This window comes from Meleagris gallopavo, chromosome 2 (assembly GCF_905368555.1).
Source record: "Meleagris gallopavo chromosome 2, MGAL_WU_HG_1.1, whole genome shotgun sequence".
NCBI classification, from domain to species: domain Eukaryota; kingdom Metazoa; phylum Chordata; class Aves; order Galliformes; family Phasianidae; genus Meleagris; species Meleagris gallopavo.
Genome location: NC_139405.1, coordinates 28,830,194 through 28,857,918, shown reverse-complemented (window position 1 = coordinate 28,857,918; position 27,725 = coordinate 28,830,194). Strand labels below are relative to the sequence as shown.

Sequence of the window (27,725 nt, the reverse complement as noted above, 5' to 3'; positions counted from 1 at the left end):
ACATTTCAGTTTGTCTGGAGTAGAATGTGTTAAGGCTGAATATTTTTGTTGTCTTCTTGTCTCCCTGAAGTCCGCTTATAATTATAGAAGATAATTGACAGGTGTTTAAAAAAAAAAAAAAATTAAAAAAAATCATATATAAAAAAAAAAAGACTATATTTAGCCACTATAAGTATCCCTTAAACTACCATAACTTGGGGGGCATTGTTTTGCTTCCTTTTTTTAAATGTGTTTCTTTTGTCTTGAGAATTTCAAAGTTTGTGCTTTTACTTCCACTATTTTTTTGTGTTTTTTTCCTTCCTGTTATGATTCACTTTCTCAGCGATTTTCTTCAGCGATTTTTAAATGGTAGAGAGAGCAAATTTTATTCTCTCTGCAAAATATTGTGTTTCAGTATTATCTGTTAGAACTCCCTAAAGGAACAGATTATGTTTAACACATAGATATATGGTACTAATATGATCTTCTCCTTCTAGGTAAATGATATATGTGAAGTACGGATTGACTTAATATTAAAAGAAATATCAAATACTCTTTTAATTGTCTTACCAGTAGATGCTCCTATCAAAGTAGAGGATATGTTGTCTTCTAATGAGGTATATGGTGCTTTACATACATGAACAAGAATTCTTGATTCTGTTAGAAGCAGTGCCTTAATAAATTGATACTTAGGTATTGGAGGTACTTACACTGTACTATTGCATATATAATTTTATTGCACATATAATTTTATTTATTTAATTGCTTTATATAGGTTTTTTGTTTGTTTGTTTATGAAGATACTTGGACATATATATGGCATTTTTTAATTTTTCCTTTTTTTTTTTTCCAAACTGTTTTTTTTTTAAGAAGGTTAAAAATACTTTCCAAAAAATATATTTGAGAATTTGAAAGTTTTCTTGACTTCAAATGAGACTTTTTAACTTAATGCAGACAAATAAACCCTTTTGACTAATCTTTATGATTTTATTTGAATTACACCAGATTCAGGTTTTGACCTTCCTTCAGTATTCAGTGAGTTCTTCTGGCCTTTAAAAATGCCATCGCATTTTAAATTTTGAAAAAAAAATCATTAAAATGTATTATAATTGAAAATTTTGCAAATACAATAAAGATTTTGGTTTAGTTTCTCAATTTTTTTTTTTTCCCCCTCAAAATGTTGCTCTTTCATTGAAATGAATTCTTTCCTTGATGTAGTTTCTGTCTGAAGGTTGTAATATTCAGGAAATTATTTGGTTCTCCGTGAAAGGGAACAATGAAAATATTATTAGTGTTACTAAAATAATTCCTTTATATTTTTGCTTAACAGATTTATACTAAAGAATGTGCTGAATTATTGAACCACAAAAGTATGAATATTGAAGATGCTGTTCATGACTTAATCTCTGTTTTTGAAAATAATTATGAAATTAAGTATTCTAAGAAAGCCTCAAAAAAGCAGGCACCACCAGGTAGGTAATTATGATTGTTTAAATATATATTTTTTTCTTTAGATTTAACTAGTACATATCAGAATTGAACCGTTTTAGCTAATTTTCTTGAGTTTTCTTCTTCTGGCCATGGTTTCATCTGTCACCCTTCTGCATTCATTAATGACTCCTATGTTAAGTCACTACTGTATGAAATATACATATAATTCATTATTGATGGAGTTTCTGGAATTAAACTCTGTCCTGTTTAAATTTACCAAGATACTCTTTTAGTATTCTGCTGTTCTTGTAACTTTACAGTTCCCTTTCTCCTACTTGTTCTTTTTTTTTCTACATTTTGTTCAACTTTTTTCCAACTTCTTATTTTCTTTAAGTGAAATATAGTGTTCTCTTTTCAACTACATCAAATACTTTGTACTGTCTATCTCTTAGCAATTGTTCTGTCACAGAAAACATTCTATTATAATTATCACTGGAACCTATACAAAAACAAATTCTACTGGCTGGTCAATTTAATTAGTACAGTCAACTGACCATCAGTTGTTTGTACAGGGCTCACTGTTGATCAGTGTAACTGGACCCTACTGCTCTGGGGTGTGCTGCAAAGATTTTTAGAGGTCCTGCAGCATTGTATTTGTAGTTTTTTTTCAACAACAATATGTATTTTGAAGTTTAATCAGTAAGGGACCCCCTTTTTTTAGCCAGGATTTTTTCCTTCTGCGTTCAGTTTATTTCAGGTATAGAGGTATGGTCAGGGTTAGCACTCCAGAAAGTTAAAAATCACATAACAGGACAAAAAACCTGATGAAAAGAGACTCCTCTGTATGTTGTTAAATAGTTTATATTGATTTTTGGCCTCTTCAACTGGTATATTCATGTTCTTCTACCTGTCTTTACACACGCATTTGTACTGTATGATGTTTGTTAGCCTGAAGCTTGTAAGCTGACCTCTTAACCAGGTTCCTATAAAATTATATGAAAGACATCCAGTTAGCTGATCCAGTTACTACTAAAATTAATAGCAATATTGCTTTGATTTTAAAGAGGTGGGGGGACAGTTTGCATCAAAGTAGAACACATATTTCAGTTTTTAAAAAATGCATTTATATATATATATATTTATTTTACAGGAAAAGGAAAACGTATAATGTTTGAAGGTATTGAAGATGAAGATGGAGATACTGCAGCTCTTCATGGTGATGATAGGAAGGGCAAAGATAAAGAAGATGAGTTTAAAGAGGTATTTAGTGTTAAGAAGAGGTTTGTTTATTTTTAAGACTGATCAAATTAGTATAATTGAATATCTTGAGGATAAAATTGATATAAATAAGTCCTGAACTGATCCTACATGGACCTCTTGCAAGCTATAACTCTCCATGCACTGCTCCAACATGGATCTGTGCTGTGGGATGCATCCTTCAGGAGTGGAGTGCTCCATCACTGGTCCCCACAGGCACCAGCTTTGCAGTACTGTGGGCTCCTCCATGGGCCACACCTGGAGATCTGTTTTGCATGGTGCCCATTGGCTGCAAAGGGGCAGCTTGCTTACCATTGACCTCCCGTGGACTTCAGGGAACATCTGCTCTGTGCTTGGAGCACCTCCTGCCCTATTTTTGCACTGATCTTGGTGTCTGCAGGGCTGTTTCTCTCATATTCCTCACTCTTCTCTTCTAGCTTCTGTGTTGCACAGCAGTTTTTTCTCTTTCTTAAATCTGCTCTCCTTGAAGCACAATCAGTGTCACTCAGTGCCTCAACTCTGGCCAGCAGTGGGTCCTTTTTTGTAGGAGCTGGCTCTGATCTGACATGGGGCAGTGCTGGGCTCTACTCAAAGACTGTCTCTGTAGCGCATCCTCCCCACTACTGAAAGCTTGCCATGTAAGGCCAATAGAACATATTCCTATTTTATTTTTTTTTCTTTTGTTTTCTTCTTAATCCAGTACAGTGAGGTTTTACCATTTTTGTCTCTTATTCAAGAAAGATAAATGTGAATACGCAGCATTGTTCAAAAATTTACAACTGGGGGGGAAGAGGGTTCTTTTTTGTTTTATGCTTATGTGAAGAGCTGAACACATGCTTTTCTGAATGCATATGTGACTTCAGCCAGCTCTCAGTCTTCCAAATAAGACAAATTGAGATTTCTCAGATGTTATATTATATGTAGGTTGCTTCAAAAGTAATACTTCCTGTTTTATGTCAGTGGAAACTACAACAGATAGAAAGAGCATAATAATGCTATTTGATAGAGCAATTTCTCAGCTACAAAAAACTGTTTTTTAACATAGTCAACACTATTAGCTATGTGTTTTCACCAGCAATGAAGAAGAACCTGCATGCCATGCTCATAAACATCTGTACCAGTGGTGGTGACCAGTGGTTGCTGTTGCCACTGCTGAAATGCACCTCCCAGTGCCTCACTGTGGTCATATCCACTGTTTGGTCTCCATAAACAATCTGCAAGCATCAATGAATATCAATGGGTGCCATTTCTTCCACATGGAGAAATTCAGTGACACACCTTTTTCTCATACACACTTCTATGTCAGATGCCATTGTGTCAGAATGTCCCTCTGCTGCCATGGTTCAACCTCTACTGCCATACCATCAACATTAGCCTCTAACTTTGTGGCCCAACATGATAAAAAAGGAGGCATTAGTGTTGGAGCCACCCTTGTATATGTGTACTTTTTTTCATACAGTTTTTACTTACTTATTTCACTCACAAGGTGTTTTCCCACCTAACATCTCCACTTGTGTTTCTCATAAATTTCCTTAGACTAGGACTATTACATTTGACCAATATATTTTGAAATAATATTCAGCTTCTTGTCTGAGTACAATACTAAATTATGTATATTTTTCTCATTGCAGAAATGTAAAGAGATGGTTGCCTATTTCAGTCATCAGCTGCTGGATAGTCTTCAGAAAGCTACTCGACTATCTTTGGATAGTCTTAAAAAACGAATATATGTTTCAAAGTGAGTTGCAAATGCAAGATTTCTTCCGTAGCAGTACCAAAATAAAATTATTTTTATGTAACTCTTAGTGTTGCACGAAATGGTCAGTGAAACCTTTTTATGCCCTACTCAAAACACTGGGAAATCACTGTCATTCTTAATTTAAGAGATTGAAATCCAGAATCGGAAAATATTCTGGTTAAAAAGTTCAGAAAACAGTGTTTATATCTAAAATAACCCTTGTCAGAATGATGGACTTGTGGCTATTTTCTTTATCCTTAAAACATAAAACTTGTCAAATAGCTAATACCCTAATAATGTAAAAACTCTCCATGAAGGTTTCTACTGTACTGGTAGCTCAGCTGACATTTCTAAGATAATTTGACTGTGTTTCATACTGAAGTATGTATGACATGTTTCAAAATTATTTTCAGCAAAACGACGTTTAGAAGACCAACATTTTCTACTCACCCAAGCAAATCTGAAGAGAATGTTTCTTTTCTAAAAGCAGAAGTGCACCTTGCTATACCCAATGCGGTAAGATATGTGTCTCATAGGTAGGGTAAAATACACTATGTGTCTGCATTTGTTCCAGCACAGGATGTGTGTCCACTTTTACTGAACCAGCACCAATTCAGAAACAGAACCTTATTTTAACAAATAGGATTTTGCATGTTCCTTGTTCTAATGCAGCAACTGCTCAGTCTGTTAAATTGATTTGTAAAACATTACAGTCTCTTTTTAGCAGTTCATATACAAGTTCTGAGTACTCCTGTGGGATAGTTTAATCATTTCAGAATAATGGCTTACACTTGAAGAAACTATAAGGTAATTTTCTAAGGACTACATTTAGGACTGAGTGTACCCCATGATTGGTGTTTGTTCCGAAGTTTAAAAAAAAAAAGTTGGTTTTCTGTTCTTTCCTGGCTCACTCTCAGGTAGATTCTTCCTCCTATTCAGCATTCTGGAGGACCTGATAAGTACCTTTTCTCAAGCTTATCCTACATATAATTATTTTCAGAGAAGAGCAGAATAAAGCTACAATTAACATTATTCTGACAGTGCAGTTGAGAAAGCTCTGTGTTTGGGACTTCCTGGCTGTTCATGTAATATTGAATAAAAAAGGCTAGTGGCTGACTTTTGGCTTCAAAGCCAGCTGACCTGAAATGGCTTCTATTTACAGTTGTTGCAAATGCTTTTACTTCTAAATCTAGGAGATTATATTTAAACTGTGTCTTAGAAACAGCAGCTACCACATAATTTATTCTCCAAACTGTAACTGGTTATTTATTTTGTGTTTGGTATTTTTTTGAGAGGGAGTGCTATTTTACATCACCTCAAACTATGCCAGGGAGCATACTATTATTTTTACAGTGTGGAGGATGGCAGACTAGAGCTGGTGTTTTGAGTCTGTTCTGTTTGCTAGTTGCTCTGGATCAAGAATTCTTGTTTTACTCTGGTCACTGAATAAGATCTATAGCTGTTTGGCTTTGGGAATTCTGGATACAAAATCCATTGTGAAAATATAAGTTGAGATTAGGGCTAATGCATGGAGTTCCATTCATTTTGTAATTACTGTGCTTTTTATAGTTTTTGAAGCAATACTGCTCTTGGGAGAAAAAAAATAGATCAGTACTTATTCAAGTAGAACCTTTGTCACTGTGATATAGGTGATTGTTGTCTTCCTTAAGTTGCATGGCATGAAAACATATATATGAAAGTACTTAGAAGGAGAGGTTATATAGTTTTAAATATTCTTTAAGATGAGCATCCATATGCACATTTATGATCAACCCTCTCACAATTCTCTCTCACAGAATTTAGGATCTAGAGGTAAAGAGAAACAGAGAGGAAGATCTTGGTCTGATGTTTCTAATGCTTTATAATTCTAGGTTGCAGGGGAAAAAAAAACCTTGTAACACATTGCAGATTATAAAAATGTTTTAGGAATTGTAAAAACAAATAAAAAGAAAAGCTACTAATACTTGGATGACAGTTTGTCTGCAGTGTAACTCTACAAATAGGTGGCAGATCAGTACAGTGTGTTTCTTTTCTTTAGAGGCAATTCTGAGGCAGACGTACTCTAAGAATTACATTTTCTGGATCCTCTTCTGGGGCATGTTCCACAATTCACTGTGGAAGAAGTAAAGCTGAGATCTTAGAGGATGACAGTCGGTTGCATTTTTTTCCAACAGTGTTCCAACTGTTTTGAATAGGTTATGGTTCCCAGTTTAGATGATATGCAGCAAGCCATCAATCGTATGATTCAACTGATTCTGGATGTAAGTCGTGGAGTTGCTCAGTGGGGACAGAAGCATTTGCTAAAATCTAGTTTAAAAACAGGAGTAGGAAAATCAGCCAAAAAGGAGGAAAGTAAGTTGATTTATTTTGATTTTTTTAATTAATTCAAATTCGAATTCTAATGAAAATGCCATATTCTGGTTATGATTCCTTTGGAAAATTGTTAACAAAGAGGAAAATTTTTCTTTCTGATGGTCCAGTATTGGGACTTTGTAATCGATGGAAAAACAGAAGTGGCAGAAGACAGTCCTCATATATAGCTGTTTTCTCTGCTTTGTCAAAATACAACATTAGCAAGTAACCATTTTCATCACCATCAAACCATTCATCAACAATGGTCAGGGAGGAAGGGATGCAAGAATGATAGATTACATTATTGTTTGGTCAAGGAGATGTATGGATTTTTTTGGTGTGGATGAGTCAATCTGAGACATTGTTTCTGGTGCCCAGATCCCTTTGATGGTCTTCATGCTAAAATAAAATATTCTGGTTAAACAGTGTGAGCGTCAGAAAGAGTGAGTTTTCCTCCAACATTCTGCTAAATCTGCCTCAAAATGCTCAGGCACTTATCATGACAGAAAGGGTAAATTAGATCTCACAACTGCCAATGTCTAGAATGATTCTGATTGTATCAAAAGTTCATTGAATATTTAGGGACACGATAGATTGCATTTTATTTTCCTTCTATGTGAGTTTACTTTTAAATCTCAAAGGAGACAGAGCTCCTGTTTCAGCATGGACAGTGTAACTGGAGCAGCAGCTATCAGTGTTTAACCTGTCAGTTAAGACTGAAAAGACTTAGATACCAACAGTTAGATAAGTGCAGACTCAAAACACAAACTTTATTTTTGCACTTATAAAGGCTGTAAACTGGCAAAGTTTTATGTTTGTGTTTGTTTCTTATTTGTTTTTTTTTTTTAATCTCTAGAGACTAACAAAAAACTATTTATTGAGATATCTTTACAATTTTAGAAATTTACAGTATTTTAAGGGGTTTAAATAATTTAAAACATTATATGAATTTAAAAGGAAAAAGCATGTAATATTTACTGGACCTTGTCATGTTCTAGTTGCAATTAAACTAGACAAAGTAAAATTATAGTTGTGAGTATAGAAGACTCTTTTCTTTCTGTTTGGAAACATTAACTCCAGGCTGAATATGGCCTAACTCTATAGAGCCCAACCTGAACTTGCACTTGACCTGGTACCTATATATTAAGCAGTTACATAGAGAAGGTTGTTCAGCCTTACTGAACAGTATAGTTGCTGTTTAGAGGAAAACTATCACTAACTGGACTTTTAACAACTTTTACATTTTATTTTGCAGAAAGAGCTGAAGATGGGATGAAAAGAAAACTTCGAAATTTTTACTCAGGTGTTGCTGAAAGTGAAGATGTTTCTAAATTAGTTGTGCTCCTCTCTTCTTCTATGAATTCTATAAGAGAAATAGCTAGTGAAGCTCTGCAGGATTTTCAGAAATATAAAGTGCTTTGGACAGAAGATAGAGATGCTAAAATTCAGGTGAGTTTAATGTTAATCTCCTGCAGGACTGTTCATCAATAATCTTTTCATAATTTAAAATTAGAAAACATTAAGAAAAAAAATATGAAGGACAAGAGAATAGAAAAGAAAGCTAACAGCTCAAATTTTAATTTTTGATTTCAATAGTGGTAGGAGTGATAGTATATTTCCTAAGCAGAATGGATTGCACACTATCTACTTTTAGCTTGAGAGCAGGGTTTTTCTGTTTCTATGCCTTTATAGGTGCTGATAAAGTGGTCTTAATTTTTTTAATTTGTTAACTTTTTCTTTGTATGTCTCTGGATTTAGGACCATAAGAAAACTCTAGTCTTGCACGATACATACAACAATTCATAGAACTTGTTACAGCTTCAGTACAGATTACTTGTTCATTTTTCTGTATGGAAAATATTTAAGGCTCTTATTTTGAGCTGAATTGTTTCCAGTAATTATAAGATTTTGGGAATTCCACTTCAGAATATTCACATTACAACACATCTACAACAGCATTTTAATTAAAATTCAATAGAAGAAAATTGTCTGCCACATCTACTTTATTTAACCTCATTTTAATTCAGTTTTCTATTTAATAGAGAGATACTGTATATTGCATTGTTTGTAGATAGATCAGCAAGTATTACATCACCTTGTTTACTGATTGAGTACTGGTCTCTTGGCTGGCACACTGTGGCTTGTGCTAAGAAATATGCATTATATGCAGGCACAATAATTGTACTGTTAGTGTAATTGCATTTTAAGTGTAGCCAAATAAATATTGTAACTTTGACCTACATAATGCTAAAGAAAAGAATATTGTTACAAAAGAAGCCTCAATAATTGGGCATTTACTGTTTGTGCACACGTCCCTCCTTTCTTCATCCTGTGTGGGTATTCTCAGACAAAAGAAGTATGAAACATCTTTCAGCATTTATTGCTTACCCATGAAATATAGACATATTGGATACAGCTTTTGAGTAACATTTTCAAAATGCAGCTTTTCAGAATGACATAACCTTTGTACTCTTGACTTCCTCTGCTCATGGAGTTGCTTACAAAATTTGTTTTACTGTGGTTGTTTTACATTATACTGGTGGTGTAACTTTTATGTATGTGCAGGCATGTGTTCTTTTTTAATCTCTGTTAAGATCACCTGTTTTCACAAATAGGCAACCAATATGTTTTGGATGTCTGTTTCTCTGTTAGATTTGATTGGAATATGTCAATAAGATTGAGAATTATTGACAGATTATTGAATATATTTTCATGCCTAACCATGTGCAAATTAGTAATTTAGTAAGTGAATGGAAGGCTAAATTCAAGTACAGTATTAATATAAATTTTCAATAATTCCTGGATAAGCATTGCCACTTGCTTTACCAAAAAGGTGAAAAACGGAATTTCTTGACTCACTTACTCGCTTTTTTTTTTTTTTTTTTACCTTCACATAGCAATTTTTGGCTAGTTGTCCATCTCTGACTGAAATTAGGGAAGAAATACTTCATTATGCTATGCTTGAGCAAGAGATGGAAGATTTGAAACCCACTCTTCTTCTTGGTCCAATTGAATTGCACACAAGTATGATATTTTCTTTTCTTTGTACATAATAAGGTAATAAAAAAAAATAGTCATGTTACTTGGTTTATTCTTCAAAATAAAATATTTACAGATATGAAAAAAAGGAGTTTTATTTTCATATTACTGCAAGATGCCTTGCAGTTTTACTTGTGAAGTATTCCAAATCCCAGTACTGAAATCCCAAGATACCATTTAGAATACAGATAAAAGCCATTTAAATATCACTAATCTTCATATGCTTGTTTAATATATATTAATTAAATATAATCACTAAGGATTTAAATTTGTAAGCAGACATTTTTCTTTTTCATTCATCTTTGTATGTTCTATTACATAAGCTTGCCTTTGTGTTTTATGGATATACCATACAAAAACAGAAATGTATTTCAGTATACTAGAAACTGTTAAAATACAGTAATTGGATTGCACTTCTGCTGACATTCTTCCTAATTGTGCTACAGAACTATATGTATTGTGTGAATTTTTTGTTTGTTTGCTTTTGTTTCTAAATCAGGACCATTGAAAACAGCTTTATCTGTTGAAGCCAAAGCCTGGAAGTTACTCCTTTGTCGTTATTTAAATGAGGAATATAAAAAGAAAATGACAGACATGACATCATTCATAACCACATATTTAAAGAAATTGTCTCGACCTCTGAATGACCTAGATGATGTCAGGCTTGCAATGGAAGCTTTATCTATCATACGTGATAATAAAATAGAAATGGATATGACTCTGGGACCTATTGAAGTAAGATGACTTTTAATTTTTTGTTTTTATTAATATAGTAGGAGTCATGAAATAAACAGAACAAAACAAGCTTGCTGTCATGAAGGATTTGGGCAGAAGATAAAAAACAAAATAATATTTATTGCTGTTTTTATTAAAAACTATGAATCAATATAATATACATTGCTTGATCCAGTATAAATACAGAACAAAAAACAAGATTCTCTATTAAACTCAATTTAAATACAATATAAGAAGAAATATATGCAGAAATAAGCAGATGAAAACATGAGAGAAGATAACAATAATCTCCCTTTTTCTGTATGCCTTCATTAGATTTAATCCTCTTCCTGATTCTTCTATATCTCTAAGCAAAGATTTTGATCATATAACCCTTCAAATGTAACCAGAATACATTTATGAAGTCACACATCACTGTATGCTGTCAGAAAGTGGCAGCATTCTTCAGGTTTTCCTGATATCACTCAATAAAAGAAGCTCATTAAGCTTTATATATACTTGGAGGGTTTTTTTGTCATACTCAGGAGCAATCAATTTAATGTTACATGTTTATTGTACATTTTTATCTAACTTTTGCAGAAGAAATTGTACTGTTGAATACCAACATTTTCTTTGTGAAAGTCATCTATTTACATGATACCAGAAAGGACTTTTAGTGGATTGTTGTCATTTTTGATAGCTTTATGTTAAGAAAGTGTGTTCTGAATATTCTTTCGTAGACTGAGTGTCTGCAGGCTACTTTTCAGGCTAAAGATACAGACATGATCATCAAATGTATCGGTATTAAATAAAATAAACAAGAGAAAATGAGTTCAGCACTATTTAAGAAAACTATATAAGAAAATTCTCTTATTTTTTAATAATTTGTGCCCTGTTTGTAGAAAGAGAGTAATAGAAGAGGGTATTCAGACTACGTGAATGCAAATAAGTTGCAAAAGAGAAATAAAGATAGGTTCATTATTTAATGATACATACACAAGCATTTGATAGTTTGAAAAACATACAGTAATAAAGATTTTATAAATGGCAAAATATTTCATAACTAACTAACTATTTTAGTGTGGATAGTTATTCAGTGTTCAGAAAAAAATCATTAAAATCTAAATTGAGGTATTAGAATACAGAAAGCATTGAGATAATAAATCCTCCTATATAACATTCAATTTCTTTTGTGTATTTTTCTAATATTTCACACTTACAAGTTTTTTTTTCAAAGAAATATATTCTTTTTACTGTTTTGACCTCATTCTTATTCATTCTCTAACCTTATTTTAAAAGAAAAAAATCAATATTTTATGCTTAAATTATATGAGATTTTATTTGAGATATACGTAACATATGGGAATTGTTTTTCTGTTTGTTTGTTTTTTTTAAATCTAGGAAGCCTATGCCATTTTAAACACATTTGAAATTGAGGTTACAAAAGAGGAAGCAGAAGGAGTTGATACACTCAGATATTCTTTTAATAAATTACAAGCTAAAGCTGTAAGTGTATAAAAGTATGTTTCTATGTTTTTCAGAGTATAAAAGGTGGTGTAGGACCAATTGTAACTCCATCCTATTTTCTCACTCCTTGTCTCAGTTGCACACTAGTGTCTATCTATACCATTGAATATGATGTTCATTTTCTAATTTTATTTTATAAAGCAGTTCTTTACTATTTAAATATTATTACAGCTGATAGGTAGAGGTTTAAAAGCTGCAAGAAAATAAGGAATTTTCCTCATTTGTTCCACTGTTTTAATTCCTGTTTTTGCTTCATTCTTAGATGTGATCAGGAAGATTACTCCTTAAATGATGATTTCACACTTACCTTTATTGTTTAGGACAGACTTTATATTCATCAAAGCTCAATGTGTATTGGATGTTGTCCTGAAGTGTAAATTTTTTACATGGAAATATATAATATTTTATTGCAATAAACATCTTGTCACACATATTAATAATTCTAGAAAGGACTCAAAAGGTCAAGTGGTATTTTTTTTCATTTCCATTTCATGAAGTTCTTGATTATTTCTCTCAAGCTTTTGAATAAATAATCAAAAATGTTTTGCATTGGAAAGGACTTTAAAGATCCTCTATTTGCAACTCCCTTCCTGTCTGCAGGAACACTTTCCACTAGACTAGATTGCTCAAAACCCCATCCAACTTCAACAACATTTCCAGGAATGGGGCATCCATAACTTCTCTAGACAACTTATTCTAGTGCCTCACCACTGTCTGAGTAAAAAATTTCTTCATAGTATCTAATCTAAAACTAGCCTCTTGTCCTATGATTACACTCTCTGATGAAGAGTCCCTCTCCATCTTTCTTGTAGGCCTCCTTTAGGTATTGGAAGTTGTTAAAGAAAATGCTGAACCATCACTGAAGAAGAGGAATGTAATATTTTGGATTTAGAGGGTTTTTTGGAAGGAAGGAAGGAAGTACCCTTTTGTTCCCTTCTCACCTTTCTTCATAATGAAATATGTTTATTTATAGGTGAAGGGAGAATTTATTTTATTTTTTTCCACTTTTTATCTAAAAAATAGATCGTGTAGCACTGTAAAGAAAAGTAATACCTGTTTAGCTTCAAATCATTCATTTCAGTAATTTAGAAGTTTAATAATTTTGTTTATATGTAGCTCCGGATACCTGCTCCTTTTTTCCTTTTTTTCTTTTTTAATAACTTTCATTATTAACCTTCTGTCTGTCAGATCAGAATTCAAGATGAATTGACTCGAGTTCAGCCAAAATTTAAAAGCAATTTACTGGAATCAGTTGCAGTTTTTCAGGAGGATGTATCAAACTTTGAAACATCGTATGAAACGGTAACTAACTTGAACTTTTTGGTACAGTTTATACTTAGTTTTTCAGTATTTTTTATTTGCATCATGTAGATGTCGGAGTACTATTCTGTTGAGCTACTGAATGTATAGTTGAGTTACTAATGTATTGATTCCTAAAAAGGCATTGTTATATGTCAGCATTTTTAGTCTACAGCTCTACAGGTGAAAACAATCCTGGTGGGGATTCTTTCCATGAGATATATATTTAGAAATGCGTTTAGAAATTATGATATCTTTTATTGTACCACAATATGATGTTGTTGATGTATACCACAAGAAGGTGTTGTTGGGCCACTCACTGATTTTGTTTAATTTTAACAAAAATGAGAATATGTGAGTCTAGTACTATTCAATTCAATTAAGCCAATGAGTGAATATTATCTTTTATTAGATTTACCATTATAAGTATTACATCACCAACAGACATAAGTTGATTGGAACCTCACTGTCACTTCGGGAATTAAAATTCAGTTTCTGTTTACTGTTTGTTTAAAAGGAAGGCCCTATGGTTCCAAATATTCCACCTCAGGAAGCTAGTAATAGGCTACAGATCTTTCAGGTAAGCAAATGAACAATTAATTTTTGAAAGAATTAAAATTAGATCCAGTGTTGCTTTTCAAAGTAAGTTTAGGAAGATAAATTAACAAAAGATTGCAGTCTTCACTAATATTCTATGTAGAATTCTGTTAACTATAATTTTATCAGGCACTGTGTTCCTTAATGTGGAGGAATTGGTTGATGTGTAGACTTGCTTCATGTTTCATGGGCAGAAATTATCTGCTTGAAACAGTATTCAAAACAACAATAACAGAAAAAACAACAGAAAAACAAGTATCATGGCTTGAAAATGGCTGAGAAGGCAAGTTACATATCAGCCACATGAGTGTATTTTCCTCCTCCTGTAAACATCACATCTTCCATTACATATTTGCCTTTCAGCTTGATTTTTGTTTGTTATGGGCCTTAGATCATGGATCTCCAGTTGACTTTATTCAATTTTTAATACTTTTCTTTGCAAATAGTAATAAATTGCTAATTTTTTTTCTGTAGGACTTTTCTCAGTCACTTACATATTGTATGTGATTCTGTAAGAATGAACTCAACGTTCTTGAAAAGCACTGACAAAGTAGAAAAATGTACTTAAATCCCAACATGTCTCTAATATAAACAGAAAATGGAGAGACTTCAAATTAATTTGCTTTTCAGATACATTGTTTTTAGATACATTTCTTTTGCTAAAAGAATGCCTTGTACTACTTATTATTAAAATCATTCTTCTTTCCACTTTCCTATGTTTATCCAGTGCTTTAAAAAGCAGATACACTTTTCCTGAAAATAATTGTGTTGGCATTCTCCAATGTTTTTATCCATACTGAACAATTTACCAGCTAATACAATTATTTTCTTTTCTGTCTGGAGGATGAGGAATTAATTTCCCATCCAATTTTTGTAAAATATTTCTTCAAATTATTGCTTCTCATATACAAGCATTCCATGCTTGCACAAATCTAGACCAGGGGAGATGACCTCTGTCTCTGTAGTGTTGCCACTACTGTAGGGTACCACCTGCTGTCTTGTGGTCACATCCACTGTTTGGTCTCCATAAACAATCAGCAAGCATCAGTGAATGTCAGTGGGTGCCATTTTTTCCATTCAGGAGGAGGAACTCAGCCACACACCTTTTCTTCATATGCACTTCCATGTCAGATGGCAGCAGAGAGGCATTCTGACACAATGGCATTTGTCAGATGGCAACAAATTGGTGGAATGGTTCAACCTCTACTGCCAGGTCACCAAGATCTGCCTCTGACTTTGTGGCCCAGCATGACAAAATAGGAGGCATTACTTTCAGAGCCGTTCTCATATATTTTCAGTAACTGAATTCAATATAGATTTGAGTATTACTTTACATGAGAATTGTTTAAAAATTTTATACAAAAATTATTTTTCAGACATTTAAATATGCTTTTAATAGAAGTTTTTAAAGACAAGTTTAGAACTTCAGTGATTTCTTAGTAGATAATTTAAAATGTAAAGTATTTTTTTTATTTTGTCTGTATGAATCCTAATTTATTCAGAGTAATTTTGATGAGCTTTGGAGAAAGTTTATCACATACTCTTCTGGAGAACAGTTGTTTGGATTGCCTGTCACAGACTATGAAGTTTTGCATAAAGTCAGGTAACTATTGAAATACAGCTGTCTTAGGTGCTTATTAGGTATTTTAAAAAGGCAGAGGGTACATAAAGGAGGGAAATGTTGAAATGTGGAATGTTTCCACTACTTTAATTTCAGAAAATATCAACAAAAATTTTAGAATTCTAAAGAATTTCCTAATAAAAGTTAATTTTATTTATATATTATGGTGGCAGAACCACACCAGATTATTTTAATACAGGTATCACACTATATAAAGAAGTAGAATGCCATGTCCTAAAAATATACCCACGTATACATACAAGTATAGTATTCTATTATAGTGATGAGATAAAATAGTAACAAGAAGAAAGAGACAAGGAAAAGCCAGCGTGTAATCATATATGACTTTATATCATTAGAGGTTTATGAAGTCTAAATTTTTTTTTGAGCAGCTGTACTAATGAGAATCAAATTCTAAGGGTTCCGCACCAGCCATTTTAGTGATTGATAATGATTCAAACAAATGAGGATCTGACCCTTTCTGGCTGTTTTTTCATTAGCATTTTGGTTCAGATTCAGAGTTCTGAAGTAAGTTGAGTAATTGTCACCACTTGCCATGGCACACTCTGCTTTGTCCAACAGTGCCAGCTCAAGGTGGGTAGAATCATAAAATATCCATAGTTGAAAGCAACCCAGGAGGATCAGAGTCCATCTCCAGACTCTGCACAGAGAACCATGAAGGTTAAACCGTATGACTAAGAGCATTGTCCATATGTCTGTTAAATACCAACAAGCTTTAGAACATTGATCCTTTCCTGGGGAGCTTGTTCCAGTTCTTGGCCACTCTCTCAGTAAAGAATGTTTTCCTTATATTCAACCTGAACTTGCCCTGACTCAGGTTTAAGCTGTTCCCTTATGTCCTATCACCAGTCACTAGAGAAAAAGAGATTAGTGCCTTGCTCTATGCACCTTATCTTGAGGAAGTTGCAGACAGCAATGACATCACTCCTCTGCAAGTATCTTCAGCCACTCCTCATAGGTCATGCCCTTTTTTACTTTCTTCATCATTGTTGACCTCCTTTGGAGACATTCTATTAGTTTTATGTTCTTATATTTATATCCCAGAACTGCATACAGTACTTGAGGTGAGGCTGTTGATGCTGATGTTCACTTCTTTTGGGTGAACTGGAGTTTTTTTGAACTAATCCAAAGCAAAACCTCCCCTATATAAGTTTGGTGTGAAAAATAGGTATTCAGTATAGTCTACTTTTTGTGCATGTGGCTTTTATTAACGAACTGTTATTTTCTGGATTAAAAAAATGTAATCTAATCGATCTATCTCAAATTTTGGTAGTAATAGTAGAGATACTATGTAGAGATACTGTGTATTTAACTACTGATAAATATCCAAATCACTGATTTAATTTTTTAATATGATGGTTTTTCTTCCAGAAAGGAGTTAGCCTTTCTTCAGAAACTGTATGGATTGTATGATACTGTAATAAACAGCATAAATGGTTATTATGAGATACTTTGGACAGATGTAGATATTGAAAAAATTAATGCTGAGCTTCTGGATTTTCAGAACAGGTGTGATCATAGCATGAACTGTAACTTAAGTTAAATGCATTAATATTCAGGTGGCTTCAGAAAAGTTCTTTGCTATATTTACATATAAAACTTACACAAATAAGGTTTATCTTAAGGTGATCAGGCTTGCCAAGGAGAGCAGGATAGTGCTGTAGTTTCATTTAACCAGCCTTTTACCTGTGGTTTTGATAACAGATGTTGTGGTTTAACCCATCAGGCAGCTAAGTATCACAGCCATTCACTCACCCCGTAGTGGGATTAGGGAAAGAATTGGAGGGGGGGAAAAAAAAAAAAAAAAAAAAGGTAAAACCCAAGGGCAGAAATAAAGATGTTTAACAGGACAGAAAATGAAGGAACATTGGTAATAATAATAAAAGAATATTCAGAATAAATGCAACACAGTTACTCACCACCCACTGACCAATGCCTGGTTTGTTCCCAAGCAGTAGCTCCCCAGCACTAGCCAATTCCCCAGAGTTTTATTGTTCTGCATTATGTCATATGGTATGGAATATCCCTTTTGCCAGTTTGGGTCAGATGTCCTGGTTCTCTCTCCTCCCAGCTTCTTGTGAAGCCCTAACTTCAGCATAAGAAGCTGAAAAGTCCTTGATTTAGTATGAGCGCTTCTCAGCAACAGCCGAAACATTGGTGCATTATCAACATCATTTTCATCCTAAATCCAAAGCAGAGAACCATACCAGCTGCTAGGAAGAAAGTTAACTTTATTTTATTAAATTCCTTCAAAAGTATTTTATTTTGTTAGATTGCTTCAGAAATATTTTCTAACCTTATTAAGGAGTATCTATATTATCATTGGAAGAAATAACAGTAGGACAAGAATTACTTTGCAACAGAATAACTTCTTTAAGCTCAGTCCATCACTAACCTGGTACATAATGCAGTCCTACTTTATAACAAGCTCCCTGCTATTGGACAGGCTCTGTAAAAGTAGGCTCAATGCAATAATTATTCCTTTAACTCTCTTTCCTTGCTCTGCTCCCATTAGAAGTATTTAGTTTTCATTTTCTTAGCTAATATTTTATAGACCTCTAACCAGAATGAGAAGATAATGTTACCATATATTTTTAATTTCTATATTTATCTCCAAAGTGATACGATAATGTGTGTTGTGTATTATTGATTTCTGCAAGATTTACATATATGAAGTTAACAAATTTGTTTTTTTTTTTAATTAATAAACATTTGTAAGGAAAAGCAGTTAATGGACTTATGTTTCAATGCAAACTGAAATATTTCTGTTCATTTGGTAAAAAAAAAAATGTTAAGTATTATTGTTAGGGAGGATATTTACACAAGTTTTTTTCTAAAAAGGTGACTAATTTGATGGTTTTACATAGAAAATGTTGACTTGGATGGCAGCTAATTTGCATTTCCTATCTGTTTTTACAATGTTTTTAAGATTTCCTGTATCTATAAAAGGCCATTTACTACTGCACCAACTTAACTCAATTGCAGGTGCCGTAGACTACCTAAAGGACTCCAAACCTGGCAAGCATTTTTAGATCTAAAGAAAAAAATTGATGATTTTAGTGAGTCTTGTCCTTTGTTGGAATTGATGACTGACAAAGCAATGAAGCCAAGGCACTGGAACCGTATAGCTGAAACAACAGGACATCAATTTGATGTAGAATCTGATTCATTTTGCCTTCGAAACATCATGGAAGCCCCGATTCTTCAAAATAAAGATGATATTGAGGTAGATAAATGTCTTTTTTGCACTTCATTTGATGATATTAACACAGAATATTAAAAATTATGTTCACCTAACTTTTAAAAATATTTTTTACACTGTTAAGGGTCTTGTCTGTCAAGCAGACCACACTGGTTGAAATTAATTAATACTATGTTTAGAAATCTCATTTGTATGAAGAAAAGTGGAAATGGTAACTGTAATCTTCAGACACATGTTTATTGATAATCTCTTCTTCCTTGTCCTGATTTTCTAGCCCTTGTTTAACAGAAAATAAGCTTCAAATGATCACATTCACCTAAATTTTTATTGTCTGATTTCTTTAAAGATATGTAAATGAATGAGATACTTTACAGAGGAAAAACTCCACAAGTCTTCATTTAACATGAATACTTTTCTGGACCTTTATAGAGTCTTCTAAACCATAAAACCTTGAAAGTTTCCCACAAATAACCTGAAAAGAACTCTCAGTGGAGTTTGTGAGTGTTGTAGCTTAAATACAGATGCAAACGATATTATTGTATTCATACTTTATTTGATTTTTTTAATGGAAGCATTACAGGTTGATCTGCTTAATTTTAAATTCAATTCTGATTTGAATGGGATAATAGATTTGATGATCTCCAGAGATTCTTTCCGTCTGAGATACTGTGATTCTATAAATTGAAATGAGACAGGATTAAGAGTTGATAACAAATATATCTATGTCATTACTCAAAACCATATAGAAATGATGATTCAGAAATCTTGTGATGCAGAAATAACAAAACATGAAGCCACAGAAATGGGATACTAATACATTTCCAATGGAGTACTTTTCACTTATCCATATACTTCATTTCAGAGACATTTCAGCAAAATTAGCACAGTGATTTGTGCATTTGTCACACAGCCATATTATCTTACAGAATTTCATACACTGATTTTAAACAGACCGTTATTAGAAGATTAACATTTGGAACGGTTTCATTTATGGAGAACAAAGATTCTAAAAACTTTTTTTTTGTTGTTCAGGATATATGTATTTCTGCTACAAAGGAAAAGGATATAGAAGCCAAACTATCTCAAATAGCTGAAATCTGGGGAAACCAATTTCTGAGCTTTTCAGCATTCAAAGGAAGAGGAGAGTTGCTGCTAAAGGGATCTGAATCAGCAGAAATCATAACTTTGATGGAGGATAGTTTAATGATTCTTGGCTCTTTACTGAGCAATAGGTACTTTTAAAATGATTTTGCATGGTGTTTTCAGTAACTATACTATTATTAGAATAAATCAACAGTAAATTTGAACTGAATGTTATTTATTAATGAAAAAAAGAATAAAAATTAGAATTTCTGATTTAAAAACTTCCTCTACTGGCAGACATTAATATATTAATAACAACTTATTATCTCAATATATTTGAGTATAATAAAGTTGTTAGGAGCTGTTAGGAGATTTGTCTTGCTCTCTAAGTTCTCTCTTAGCCATCATATTTTAGCTTTCTGTTTAACAATAGCTTTCTTGAGAATTAAATTTCTCTGTCTTTTGTCCTTTATTTCAGATACAATGCACCATTTAAAAAAGATATTCAGAGTTGGATTTCTAAACTAAGTGGCTCTACAGACATAATTGAAGAATGGTTGGTTGTACAAAATCTCTGGGTTTATCTTGAAGCAGTTTTTGTAGGAGGAGATATTGCAAAACAGTTACCGCAGGTAAACTTACAGTGTTTGCCTATTATATATTAATAGTTATCTGTGTACTAAATTCCCCCAGAGGATGCTAGGAAAGCACTTTTTTTTATTTTTTATTTTTTTGTGTATAGGAAGCAAAGCGTTTTCAGAATATTGATAAGTCATGGGTAAGAATAATGCAACGAGCTCATGAAAATTCAAATGTAATTGCCTGCTGTGTTGGAGATGAGACTATGGAGCAACTTCTGCCTCACTTACATGAACAACTGGAAGTATGTCAGAAGTCACTTACAGGGTATGAATTCTTTGATTATATATATATATGTGTTTAATGTGTTTGTATTTTGAAAATAGTTTATATAAATTCAGTTTAATTTTAGTTCCAAACTAAATATTTAAGGATTTTCTAAGAGCAAATCTGAAGACTAGATCTTCTTTTTCTACATTATAGCTATACAATTTCTCCTTACTTCTAATCTGCGTATTTCTGTGTCTAGCAAGAGAAGCCTTCCAAACTTTTTGTAATTAAGTTTCTTCAAAACTGCATAGGTAACTGCTAAAGATGATGTCTCTTGAATGAAAATTTATGTTGATAATACTTGAAAGGTAAGGATTAATTGCAGCTTTAGGAGTCTTGTTTACATAAAATCAAACAGTAAATTTTCAGCTTGTTTTCTTTGGACCATTGAACACAGATTTAGCAGACTGAAAGGACCTGAGGACAAAGCAAATAGTATCTGCAAAATCCATAATGTGCGAATTACAGATGAACAGATCTAATTACTAGTTTGCTATACATTTGTGGTGGGAAGGCTGATTCCAGTGTTCAGTGTTCTAGCATTCTGTGTATTTCTAAATTCAGCTGTGAGAGAATCACAGAATCATTAAGGTTGGAAAAGACCTCCAAGATCATCCATTCCAAGCACCTACCTATCATCAATAGCTCCCACTAAATCATGTTCACCAGTAAAACACCTAAATGTTTTGTGAACACCTCCAGGGTCTGCAACTCCACCACCTCCATGGGCAGTCTGTTCCAGTGCCTGATCACTCTTTCAGGGAAGAAGTGTTTCCTAATGTTCAACCTGAATATACCTGCCACAACTTGAGGCCATTCCCTCTAGTCTTGTTGTTAGTTCCAAGGAAGAAGAAGCCAACCCCCATGTCACTACAATCTCCCTTCAGGTAGTTGTAGAGAGCAATAAGATCCCTTTTGAGACTCCTCCAGACTGAACAATCCCAGTTCCCTCAGCTGCTCTTCTCAAGAATTGTGCTTCAGACCACTCACCAGCTTTGTTGCCCTTCTCTGAACATGCTCCAGTGCCTCAGTGTCTTTCTTGTAGTAAGGGACTCAAAACTGAACAGAGTACTTGAGATGCAGCCCCATGACTGCTGAGTACACAGGGACGATCACTTCCCCGCTCCTGCTGGCTGCACTATTTCTGATACAAGCCAGGATGCCATTGGCCTTCTTGGCCACCTGAGTACACTGCTTTCTTATGTTCAGCTGAGTCGACCAATATCCCCAGATCTGTTTCCTTTACACAGTCTTCCAGCCACTCTGTCCGAAGCCTGTGGCATTGCATGAGATTGTTGTGGCTATAGTGCAGGACCTAGCACTTGGTCTTCTTGAACTTCATTCCACTGGCTTTAACCCAGCTGTCCAGCCTAACTAGATCCCTCTGTAGAGTTTTCCTATCCCAAGTAGATTGACAATTCCTGTCAATTTGGCGTAATCTGCAGACTCACTGAGAGTGCACTCAATGCCCTCATCCAGGCCATGAACAAAGATATTGAACAGGACAGGCCCCAGTACCAATCCCTGGGAATACTGCTCTTGACTGGTTGCCAACTGCTACCCTTTGGGTCCAGCCATCCAGCCAGTTCTTTACTCAGCAAGGAGTGTATCTGTCTAAGGCATGAGGTGCCAGCTTCTCTGAGAGAATACTGTGGGAGACAGTGTCAAAAGCTTTGCAGAAGTCTAGATAGACTAGTCAACAGCCTTTCCTTCATCCACCAGGCAGGTCACTTGATCATAGAAGGAGATTAGGTTGGTCAAGCACGACCTGCCTTTCATGAACCCATAAGGCAAGGCCTTATCCCCTAATTGTCCCACACATGCTGTGTGATGTCCCTACAAATGATCTGCTCTATAACCTCTCCTGGCGCTGAGGTCAAACTGATAGGCCTATAGTTCCCTGGGTCCTCTGCATGGCTGTTCTTGTAGATGAGAGTCACCTTGGCAAGCCTTCAGTCCTCTGGGATCTTTTCAGTTGACCAGGAGTGCGAATAGATGATTGAAAGCAGCATGGCTATCGCCTCCACCATCTCCCTCATGAGGATCCCATCTGATCCTGTGGACTTGTGGCAGTCTAGGTGGAGTAGCAGGTCTCTAGCTATTTTCACCTGAATCGTGGGGCATTTATTTTGCTTCTCATCCAAGACTTCTAGGTCAAGGGGTAGAATACCCTGAGGATAGCTGGTCTGACTTTTAAAGACAGATTTAAAGGCTGAGGTTCTCAATGCCTTCTTTTCCTTATCCTCAGTGGTCAAGTTCTCCACTGCATCCAGTAAAGAATGGAGCCCTCCTCTTACTGTTAATATATTTGTAAAAAAGGTTTTTTGTTCCCTTTTACCCCAGTGGCCAGCTCGAGTTCAAGCTGGGCTTTTACATTTCTAATTTTCTCTAAATACATCCCTAACAACTTCTTTGTACTGTCGTGAAGTGGCCTGTTCTTTTTTCCACAGGAGGAAGATTCTCTTTTTCTCTTGGGACTTCAGGAAAAGCTCCTAGCTCATCCACATTGGTTATCTTCCCCACAGGCTCTTCTTGCAGCACAGGATGATAGCCTGCTTCTGCACCTTTAAGACTTCCTTCTTGAGGAGTGACCAGCCTTTCTGGAGAAAAGGACCAAATCCGAAGGGACAATTCCTACTAATGTCCTAAACAGTTCAAAGTCTGCCTTCTGGAAGTCTATGGTAGCAGTTCTGCTGCACCCCCTCCTGACTTCACCAAGAATGGAGAACTACCATTTCATGGTCACTCTGTCCAAAACGGCTCCCGACTCTCACACCTCCCACCAGTCTTTCTGTTTGTGAACAGCAGGATTAGAGGGGCACCTCCTCTGACAGGCTCTCTTAACAGCTGTATTGGGAAGTTATCTGCCATACACTCTAGAGACTTTTCAGTCTCCTTCTTCTGCATCGCACTGAATTTCCATTATATATTAGAGAAGCTGAAGTCACCCATGAGAACGAGGTCTGGTGATCGAGCAGCTTCTGACAGCTGCTTGTGGAACAACTCATCTGTCTCTTCATCCCATTAGGTGGTCTATAACAGACCCCCACCAGGATGTCTGTCTTATTGGCCGTCCCCCTGATCCTAACCCATAGAGATTCAACCTTATCATTCCTCAAGCTCAACAACATCAAAACACTCTCTAGCATAGAGAGCCTCACCACCACCCCTCCTTCCTTGTCTTTCCCTTCTGAAGAGCTTATAGTCATCCATTGCAGTCATGGAAGCCATCTCACAATATTTCTGTAGTGGCAACTAAGTCACAGTTGGCTGCTGTGCAGTATCTTCCAGCTCCTCCATGTTGCCCATGCTGTGTGCATTGGTGTAGATGTGCTTTAGCTGAGCCCCTTCCCTCATCCCCAGTCTTGTCATCGTTCCTCTAGGCTCATCTCTAGCAGGCCTGGTTTTATCCCATTCCCCCTTCAAATTTAGTTTAAAGCCTTCTCAACAAGCTTTGCCAGCTTTTGGGTAGGATCCATTTCCCCCTTTGAGGCAGGTGAGACCCATCAGCAGATATCAGGCCAGGTGCTGAGTAAAGAACATTTGCATCAAGGGATTATGATCTGTAATGATGATATAATATGGAATATATTAAGAAAGTACCATTGCCAGTGAGAAAGCTGGTGAGCAAACATTCTTAGTGTGTGTACAAACACATAATTTTTCTGTTATTGTGAAAAATATTTCAATTTGTTACTCTTTTTAAAAAGCATTTTCTATTTTAAAAACTTTTTAAAATGTTCTGAAATTAGATATACTTTGGCATGAACCCAAGTCTTCTTTTTTGAATTAAATCTACAGAAAATGAAATATTTCAGTTCTACTTAAGGGGGGGAAAAAATACAAGGTGAAAAATTCTAATGGAAGTCTTGTTCAATTTTAAAGATACTTAGAGAAGAAGAGGCTACTGTTTCCTAGATTCTTTTTTGTTTCTGATCCTGTCCTTCTTGAAATTCTTGGACAAGCAAGTGATTCTCATACAATTCAGGTACAACCCTAGTGATTTTTTTTCTGCTTAGAACAAAAAGGAAATTTAAATATGGAAAAGTAGTTAATAGATTAGAATGTTAACATTTTCTTGTGAATTATGGAAATTTTTGTTTGTTTGTTTCTTGCTCATTAGTCTTTAGCAAAATAGGGAACAGATATTTGTAATTAAAAATATTTATATTCAGAATCCAGAACACTAGAATATGGTCGCCTTTTAAGATTTGCTGGAGGTTCTTTAATGAAAGGGACCCCATGAGACCTTGTTGCTTAGCATAGCGCTAAATCAGTCTGGCTACTCCTGGATTGTAGCTGAGAGCTGAGGTAAGATAGTAGATCTAAGGTAATAACTGATCTTTGTTCTGCTCGATCACTGGTGGAAACTGTAAAACCATAACACAAAAAAATAACAGATTGAGATAAAATCCTACGCAAATATTCTACGGTTATTATCTTTGGATGGCCTGAAGTTCATCCATAAGTTCAGAGAAATCTTCACAAGATTACCTTACCTTAAATTTTGTTTTCTTCTATGCTAATGCTATTTAATGTTAATGTTACTGAATAACTTGAATGACTCCTGAATTATCCTTACAGCCACATCTGCTTTCCATATCTGACAATATAAATGAAGTAGAATTTCACCAAAAGGATTATGATCGCATACTGGCAGTCATATCAAGAGAAGGAGAAAAAATACTGGTAATTTGCTGATATTTCCCTACTCACACACAGAAATCTTGTAATAGATAAAATCATTCTATTATCCAACATATCAATATATATTAAGTTGAATACTGTATTTACAAATAAATGTTTCAGTCATCAATGTAATAAAATTGTTATAATTTTTGCAGTATTTGTAGTATTTAAATTTATAATTTTTGTGCAAAGATCTTTAGTAGCTATCTATTAACTAACAGTGTTGAACAGGAGTTTATTAACTATGTCTTATTTTCTCCCTTTTATTTATTTCTCAGTTGGACACTCCAGTGATTGCAAAAGGACCAGTAGAGCTTTGGTTGCAGAATTTACTACATGTGCAGCAGATTTCATTGCATGGTATAATTAGGGCAGCATATTACCAAATTAGTGATACGGGATATGATTTGCTGAATTTTCTCAATCACTTTCCAGCACAGGTGAGAATACAGAATGTGGGTTTGTGTGTGCAGTCTAGACTGTGTGTTGGGGGGCTTGGGAAATAAACAACATATAGACTAATGGACTGTCTATATGAGGAATTTGCTAAAGAGAAAACAAGGGTATAAATCTACCCAGTAGCAGGCAGCTTTTAACAACCTCAATTTTGGTACACAATGTATAGCATAATATTTTTCTTGTAATCCACATTAAAATAATTTTCTATTCTCATAGAAAATACAAGGTAGAGCTTACATCTTCTGTGATGGCTATTGAACCTCTTTGATATGCAAAGAAAATTTATTGTGCAGATTGATTTCTCTCTCGTAATTTATGTTTGCAAGGGCTGTTATTATGGTTATCTCATCTTATGAAGATTTATGGGACTTCATAATTTATGTATTTGTCATTATAATACACACCTAGTAGAAGCCTATCTTCAAAGATTCTAGTTTGCATAGAGACTTCTCCATCTTAGTGATTGATAATAAATTTCATTAGCAAATAATGAACTGTTTCTCAGCCTTTCTGTATTCTGACCCAGCCATTTGTTAATCATTACAGCAGTAGGCATAACTATTTTATAGAATCTATGCAAATATTAAAACTTGCAGTACATTCCTAATTTCAAAAATTGGTCAGGACATTTAGATTTTGAACAGAATTATCTTAAAGTTGTGTTTATGACAACTGCTTTTATCTTAGCAGAATTTAAGATGTCTGTTGCTTTAAGAAAAAAAGAATGATGTACTGCCTGTTTTGCCTACATGTCAGACATTTTGAGGTGGCATTATTTTCACCTGGAAAGATCTTGTTTCCCAATCCAAATGTTAGGATTGTTAAGACAGCACAAATTAATTGTGTTAAAAGTAGTGGACAGGGTGAGAGGAACAAGGAGAGAAGAAAATGATCTTTAGTCAAGAAATTTAAAGTACAGAGAAATAAGTGCTTTGTTATAGGACAGAGAAGAAATTAGACAAAATACTTAAAAATATTTGATATATTTTCATTCCTTTGAATTATCTTTTTACTGTCTCAGATGCTTCTGTTTTAGACAGCTAGAAAAAAGTTGCATCCAAAGGTGTTTTTTCCCCTCTAACTCAGCTGTCATTCTAAAATAAATTTGATTTTTGGTAGCCAAATTATTCTAAAATGAGGAGATATTTCCTGCTTCACAATCTCTGTAGCCTTGAACTTGTTACAGATATTGGAGACAAAAAGTAGAAAATGGATGTCAAAGTGTTAGGTCTTGGTACTCTATAAATTTAACAACGTGGGAAAGAAAGGTACTGATAGAATTCTCTTCTATCATGTTTTGCCATGGATATCAATTGGATTCGTGGAAATCATGTGTCATTTACATGGATTTGTGGAAGTCAAAATCTGAGACTGCAGTTTACACTCAATGTCCCAGATTTATTTGAAATAAAAAATACTTTCTAGTTCAGAGTGCTCTAATGAGGACAATCAGTAATCAATATAGTAGTGCATCCCATGTTCAGTAGAAAATGAATACATTTTTTAAAAAATGTTCTTTAATTAGATGTGAACTGTCAGAGAAAAAATTTCAGCAGAATGTCTCCCCACAGTTTAAGATCTGTTTGTTTCTTATGCTGGTTACACTTAGACTGGATTGTAAGTGAAACTGAGGGTTCTGCTTAATTTGTGCATATCTTGGTATATGATAATTTTTTGTAACTTTAAAAAAATGTTTTCTTTGGAGTTTGAAATCCTGTAACAGATCCAACTAACTCAAGCAGAGCATTATGGTGAGGTATTATCATAATGGGAGCTAGCGATTGTTTGGCACTCCTGATGCTGTAATT

At 34.3% G+C, this 27,725-nt stretch overlaps 1 protein-coding gene across 1 annotated transcript in view; it reads left to right on the top strand.

Annotated features, from left to right (window-relative positions):
- Positions 1–27,725, top strand: part of DNAH8 (dynein axonemal heavy chain 8) — a 121,212-nt gene that overhangs the window by 26,077 nt on the left and 67,410 nt on the right. The window contains exons 21-41 of the mRNA XM_010706919.3: positions 477–596; positions 1,310–1,451; positions 2,561–2,670; positions 4,299–4,405; positions 4,819–4,921; positions 6,601–6,757; positions 8,013–8,206; positions 9,655–9,781; positions 10,296–10,531; positions 11,912–12,016; positions 13,226–13,339; positions 13,854–13,916; positions 15,436–15,536; positions 16,947–17,084; positions 18,561–18,801; positions 19,810–20,009; positions 20,339–20,492; positions 20,603–20,766; positions 24,655–24,757; positions 25,354–25,458; positions 25,737–25,898. Of these exons, the coding sequence (XP_010705221.2) occupies positions 477–596; positions 1,310–1,451; positions 2,561–2,670; positions 4,299–4,405; positions 4,819–4,921; positions 6,601–6,757; positions 8,013–8,206; positions 9,655–9,781; positions 10,296–10,531; positions 11,912–12,016; positions 13,226–13,339; positions 13,854–13,916; positions 15,436–15,536; positions 16,947–17,084; positions 18,561–18,801; positions 19,810–20,009; positions 20,339–20,492; positions 20,603–20,766; positions 24,655–24,757; positions 25,354–25,458; positions 25,737–25,898 (2,946 nt within the window). The remainder of the gene's footprint in view (positions 1–476; positions 597–1,309; positions 1,452–2,560; positions 2,671–4,298; positions 4,406–4,818; positions 4,922–6,600; positions 6,758–8,012; positions 8,207–9,654; positions 9,782–10,295; positions 10,532–11,911; positions 12,017–13,225; positions 13,340–13,853; positions 13,917–15,435; positions 15,537–16,946; positions 17,085–18,560; positions 18,802–19,809; positions 20,010–20,338; positions 20,493–20,602; positions 20,767–24,654; positions 24,758–25,353; positions 25,459–25,736; positions 25,899–27,725) is intronic.